The sequence below is a fragment of the Dama dama genome, chromosome 9, assembly GCF_033118175.1.
Source record: "Dama dama isolate Ldn47 chromosome 9, ASM3311817v1, whole genome shotgun sequence".
Classification (NCBI taxonomy): Eukaryota; Metazoa; Chordata; class Mammalia; order Artiodactyla; family Cervidae; genus Dama; species Dama dama.
In genome coordinates this window covers 43,460,422-43,467,085 of record NC_083689.1, presented here as the reverse complement: position 1 = coordinate 43,467,085, position 6,664 = coordinate 43,460,422, and the positions used below count along the sequence as shown (strand labels likewise).

The window sequence follows — 6,664 nt, the reverse complement described above, 5'->3', positions numbered from 1 at the left end:
TCCTCGAGGATTTTCTCATGGCCTTTCTTTTTGTCTTCTTCTTCTGGGACTCCTATGATTCGAATGTTGGGGCGTTTCACATTGTCCCAGAGGTCCCTGAGGTTGTCCTCATTTCTTCTGATCCTTTTTTCTTTTTTCCTCTCTGTTTCATTTATTTCTACCATTTTATCTTCTACCTCACTTATCCTATCTTCTGCCTCCGTTATTCTACTCTTGGTTCCCTCCAAAGTGTTTTTGATCTCATTCATTGCATTATTCATTTTTAATTGGCTCTTTTTTATTTCTTCTAGGTCTTTATTAAACATTTCTTGCATCTTCTCAATCTTTGTCTCCAGGCTATTTATCTGTAACTCCATTTTGTTTTCAAGATTTTGGATCATTTTTATTATCATTATTCTAAATTCTTTTTCAGGTAGATTCCCTATCTCCTCCTCTTTTGTTTGACTTGGTGGGCATTTTTCATGTTCCTTTACCTGTTTGGTATTTCTCTGCCTTTTCATTTTGTTTAGATTGCTGTGTCTGGAGTGGGCTTTCTGTATTTTGGAGGTCTGTGGTTCCTTCTTATTGTGGAGGTTTTACCCAGTGGGTGGGGTTGGACAATTGGCTTGTCAAGGTTTCCTGGTTAGGGAAGCTTGTGTCGGTGTTCTGGTGCATGGAACTTGATTTCTTCTCTCTGGAGAGCAATGGAGTACCCAGTAATGAGTTTTGAGATGGGTCTATGTGTTAGGTGTGACCTTGGGCAGCCTGTATGTTGACATTCAGGGCTATGTTCCTGCATTGCTGGAGAATTTGCGTGGTATGTCTTGCTCTAAACTTATTGGCTCTTGGGTGGTGGTTGGTTTCAGTGTAGGTATGGAGGCTTTTGTATGGTCTCTTATTACTTAAAGTTCCATGTAGTCAGGAGTTTTCTGGTGTTCTCAGGTTTTGGGCTTAAGTCTCCTGCCTCTGGATTTCAGTTTTATTCTTCCTGTAGTCTCAGGACTTCTCCAACTATACAGCACTGATAATAAAACTTCTAGGTTAATGGTGAAAATATTCTCCCCCGTTAGGGACACCCCGAGAGGTTCATAGAGTTACATGAAGACGAGGAGATTGAAGAGGGAGATAGAGATGAGCAGGAGGAGAAAAAGGGGGACTCAAGAGGAGAGAGACAGATCTACGCAGTTGTCTGTTTCCAGAGTGTTCTCTGTAGCCCAGACACCCACAAAGATTCACAGAATTGGATTGGGAAGAGAAGGGGAAAGGAGGAAATCGAGGTGTTCTGAGGTAAAAAACAGAGAGTCAAGATTGGGAGAGAATAATCAACACACTCCTGAATAAAAATGGGAACTGAATATTGGATTCTTAAATGTTCACAATTTATATCAGATACTGAAAAACAAAAATTAAAAATCTAGAGTAGGGGTTAGACTCTTAAAAATACTATATTAAAAACAAAAACCAAACACACAAAAAAAAATTTAGAAATATTTATGAAGTTCGGTTTAAAAACAGGGCTTCTCTTCTTCTTTTTTTTTTTTTTTTTTTGGTAGGGTTATAGTGTAATGAAAATGAAAATTAAGGAGTAGTAGAGGAGTAATAGAGGGCTTTAAAAAGAAATAAGAGAAAAAGAAAAATAGAAAATAGAAAAGAAGAAGGAAAAGAAAGAAAAAAATTTTCCTAATTAAAAAACTTGTAAAAAGTTATGAAAATGAAAGTTAAGGAGTACTGGGGGAGTAATAGGGAATTATAAAGGAAAATAAAAGAGAGAAAAAATTTTTTTTCTTACCTAAAAAAAAAAAGTAAAAATATATCTAGGAATTTTTCTGGAGCTGTTGTGGTCAGTGTGGGTTCGGCTCAGTTTCAGATAGCTCCTCATTCCAGCTTATACTTCTCAATATCTACAGGCCCCTTCCAGTGTAGTCGGTGTTATCTACAGGGATTTTAATCTGTTGCACCAGTCCCATCTGAAGCAGTTCCCTTTGTTTATTTGGCTTCTGTTTGCCGGTCTCTTCAGAGCCTCATTTCCGCCCTGACACAGGCGGGCGGAGGTGGTTTCTTGTCAGGTTGCTAGTTCCGTTGCGCTGCGGGGAGGGAGGGCGCTGTTTTCCCCATCTACGCTGCTCAGGCTCCCGGCTGCCCTATATGGAGCGTGCCCCACGCTGCACGTGCGGTTCAAGCCCTCGGGTGTTCCACAAAACCGCGGAATAAAAAGCTGCACCTGCTCTTTGTGCCTTCCCCGTCAGAGTGGTTCAGGCAGCCAGGGGCTTGACAGGCGCACTCTCCCCGGTTGTGGCGTGCCCACTCCCTTCCGCGGTCCCAGTCTCAGTTTCCGCCCGCCCCAGTCGGGTGCGTGTGCCTTCTGCCCTCCGCGTCCCCAGCCCCAGTTCCTGCCCGCGCCTGTCGGGTGCCTGCGCCCTCTGTCTCGCCGTGACCCTCCCAGCGGATGTCGACCATCCAGAATCTCAGGAGGTCTTTGATTAGAAACTGGAGGCCTGTTTGCAGTGAGGTAGGGGATGCGGTCCTTGGGGCCGAGCCTGCCCCTTCCCCGCCCCGCCCCCGCCTCCTGCCTCCGGCGGGGCTGGGCCGGTCCGCAGCCTGCGAGCTCTTCTCTGGACTTTCTCGGTCCCTTTGTTCTGCAAACAGCGGGCAGTGTGTTCGGGCTGGTTAATTTTCTCTCTCTCTTTTGCTATCCCACAGTTTAAGTTGGTAACTCACAAGAGCTCCCTCCAATTGTGCTCAGGGCACTCAGGCCCAATCCTTACCCTAAGCAATGCCACCCGCTCCTCTCTGTTCAGCCCCCACTTGCTGGTGGCGGATGCGGGTGTCTGGGGTACTTTTCTGTTGGGAGTTGCTTTTAGGCACGTAATCTGTGGGGTTTATTTATTGTTCCCCTCCCAGTCAGGTTACCCTCCGAGATTCAAACACTTCCCCCAGACCCACCAGTGCGAGGGTTTCCTGGTGTCTGGAAACTTCCTCTATTAAGACTCCCTTCTCGGGATGGATATCCGTCCTTAGCTCTTTTGTCTCTCTTTTTATCTTTTGTATTTTGTCGTACCTCCTTTAGAAGACAATGGGTTGCTTTTCTGGGCGCCTGATGACCTCAGCTAGCGATCAGAAGTTGTTTTGTGAAGTTTGCTCTGCATTCAGTTATTCTTTTGATGAATTTGTAGGAGAGAAAGTGGTCTCCCTGTCCTACTCCTCCGCCATCTTGGCTCCTCCAATGGCTTTTTTAATTTAGATTGATCAAAAAATCCATAAAGAGGGAGAGATTTCCCAATATAGGCTATTATTTCTATTTCATCAGTTACAAATCAATAACATATTTAAATCATATGCCTGAAGTTGGAAATACTCTGTTCAGAGATGTTGGCAAACTAATTTGGTTGTTCTTAATTATGTTCTGTAGTATGCTAAGATTAAATTTTGTTTGGATGATATTTATAAGATAGTCAAATATTTTATAATTTTAAAACCCAATTAGTGAAAATAATGTCAAAAGGTGTCTTATTTTTTAAATCACAGAAAGCAAGCTATTTATACCACATGCTAATTATCTGATTAAAAAGGTAAATTCTCAACCTTAAAACGTGATTTTTCAAATTTGTGGTCATATTATCTGCCTAAATATAATTAAATATTTAAGTTATCCCTGAGCTAGGACACTTATGATCATAGCTATGCCTTTTTGTTTCCTTTCTTCTCTAGGCAATGTTGATGTAATTAAAAAAGTACTGTCAATATATAACTTCCTTTTTAACTTAATTTTCTAAAGACAAATATTCTGTGACATTGGTTTAATGAAATCCAGAAACTTTCTTATTTTCATTAGTTTGGAAGCATAGTCACAATCATAGTATTGAAAATCTTCTTTATATAATGTCTGTTCATTAACCAGAATGAAAATGCATTATTAATTCAAATCCTTTCATTTTCTTGCAACACACAATATTTGTGTGAAGTTTGATCCTCCACCTCTTATCCAAGGAACATTTTCAGTCTTTGCCATGTTCAACAGATAACACCAACTTTAACTTCAATAAGAAATAAAGTGAAATACTACTCTGTAACTTGAATTTTCCATGGTAAAGAAAATGTTTATTGAAGCTGCTTCTTATTTATACCACACATAATCAAGAGTTGTTTACTCTGCACATAGTTACTTTTGACTTATCTGCCAGCATTCAGTTTTATAATAATTTTTTCCATATTTAAGTTACTGATATTGTGCAAAGTTCCACATTATCTTTATATATCTAGTTGAAAATAGCTTATATTTATATTTCTGAAATCTAGTTTTGATGATATGTCTTTTTGGTCATGTCCAACTCTTTGCCACACTATGGTCTGTAACCCACCAGGCTCCTCTGTCCATGGGATTCTCCAAGCAAATAATACTGGAGTGGGTTGCCATGCCTTCCACTAGGAGATCTTCCGGAACCAGGGATGGAACCTGCACCTCTTACCTGCATCTCCTGCATTGGCAGGCGGGTTCTTTACCACTATCACCACTTGGAAAGCCTCAAATCTAGTTTTAGAAGTTTCATATTAATAGAAACTTCCATTTCTAATGGGTAGCTTACCCATTTTTGCTATAAGGAATGATTTATTCTGATAAGAGTTATAAATTTCAATGTAGAATAGTATTGCACATCATTGATGCCTGTTTTGAAAAAGAAAAAATATTGATTTGTCAGAAATTTTACTGCTTTGTTGAAAATGACACAACAGAAAAGCTTTGATAACCTATTGCCCTCTTTATGAGACAATGTACTAGGAACAATGAACTAATTATCAATCAAATATAATCTGTTTTCTGCTACTTATAATTATACTTTCATATTTGCTCTGTTCTCTTCCAACTAGTATAGCACAAACACACATACACACACTTAAACACACATATATTTACAGAATTACTACTGTAGCCTATACAAAATCATATTTTGTTTATGGAGTGGGATCCGTACAATGCAAAAAAGAAAAAAATTATACCAAAAGTGACCCAACTTTTCATAACTGTAATGTTTTCTTGATGTACTAAGATTCATTGGATAATCTTTGACTGAGACTTCTTTATTACTTTAACTGATAAAAGTTATTTTAAAAATATAAATTTTATTTGAAAGTGGTCTTAGAAAAGTCTATCAAAATTTCTTAACTTTCAGTGAACAATTGGTAAATACTTAATGGTTTTCTTTTTCTTTTTTCTTTGAATCCTTGGGAATAAATGTCAGAAGTAAAGTACAGACTTTGTGGTGAGGTCACAATGTATACCCATGCACAATTCTGTTTCCCATGGTTCAAGCTCTCAACAGATAAAGATATATACATTTTGCTATTTACACATAAAAGAAGAGGAGATTCCTTATATAGGTAAAACAAGTGAACAATAATTTAATTTGTATAAAACTGAGAACAGTGTTTTGGCTGAGTAGAAACTGAGTAACTACATGACTTGTGATCACTTCCTTGCACATCATGTCTGTAGAGAGCACAGTTTCCCTGTGAGAAGTTTCTTCAGAGCATCTTTCACATCCTTATTTCTTAAAGTGTAAATAATAGGATTTAAGGTGGGGGTCACCATGGTATAGAAAAGTGAGATGAACTTGCCTTGGTCCTGAGCATAACTGTTGCTTGGTTGCAGGTACATGTAAATTATGGTGCCATAGAAAATGATCACCACTGTAAGGTGGGAAGAGCAGGTGCTGAAGGCTTTGTGCCTTGCCTCCAGTGACTTGAGCCTCAGCACTGCTTGAGTTATGAAGCCATAGGAGATAAGGATGAGTGCTGGGGGGATTAGGAGAAACAGGATACTAACAACAAAAAGCACCAACTCATTGATGGTGGTATCCACACAAGCCAACTTAAGGAGAGCTGGTACTTCACAAATAAAATGATCCAGCCTGTGGTTGCCACAAAAGGGCAACTGCAAAGTAAAGGTTGCTTGAATTAAGGAATTGGCCAAACCACTGAGCCAAGAGATAAATGCCAGCTGCTGGCATAGCCATGGGTTCATGATGACCACATAGTGAAGAGGTTTGCAAACAGCAACATAGCGATCCAAGGCCATCACAACCAGGAGGATACACTCGGTTGAGCCCAGTGCTAGAGAAATATAGAGTTGTACCACACAACCACCATAAGTGATGGTTTTCTCTGGTCCTCGCAGATTAACTAGGGTCTGAGGTGCAAGGCTAGTGGTGAAGCAGATGTCCAGAAGGGAGAGGTTGCTGAGGAAGAAGTACATAGGGGTATGAAGAGGAGGATCCAGGTATGAGATGATGATAATGGTGATATTTCCCACAAGGGTCAGGAGGTAGAACAAAAGGACAAATACAAAGAGCACAGCCTCTAGGCGAGGGTGGTCTGAGAATCCTAGAAGGACAAAACCAATCAGAGAACTCTCATTGGCTTTTTCCATCCTCTAGAGGGAACTGCACCTGCTAAAAGAGGAATAAAAACAGATTCATTTGACTTCTTCTTTTCCTATCTGGATTCCTTTTACTTCTTTTTCTGCTCTGATTGCTGTGGCCAAAACTTCCAAAACTATGTTGAATAGTAGTGGTGAAACAGCTCATCCCAGAATCACAGAATGTATGAACTGAAAGGATCAAGAAGACTGACTTGTCCAACCTGTTAATTTTTCATCCTCAATGTGTTACTGGGCTTCCCTAGTAGCTCA

At 39.9% G+C, this 6,664-nt stretch overlaps 1 protein-coding gene across 1 annotated transcript; it reads right to left on the bottom strand.

Moving 5' to 3' along the window:
• Positions 1–5,458: 5,458 nt before the first annotated feature.
• On the bottom strand, positions 5,459–6,403 carry LOC133062828 (olfactory receptor 2G3). Its single transcript, XM_061152195.1, has one exon. The coding sequence runs from the start codon at positions 6,401–6,403 to the stop codon at positions 5,459–5,461; it is 945 nt and encodes a 314-aa protein (XP_061008178.1).
• Between the last annotated feature and the right edge of the window lie 261 nt (positions 6,404–6,664).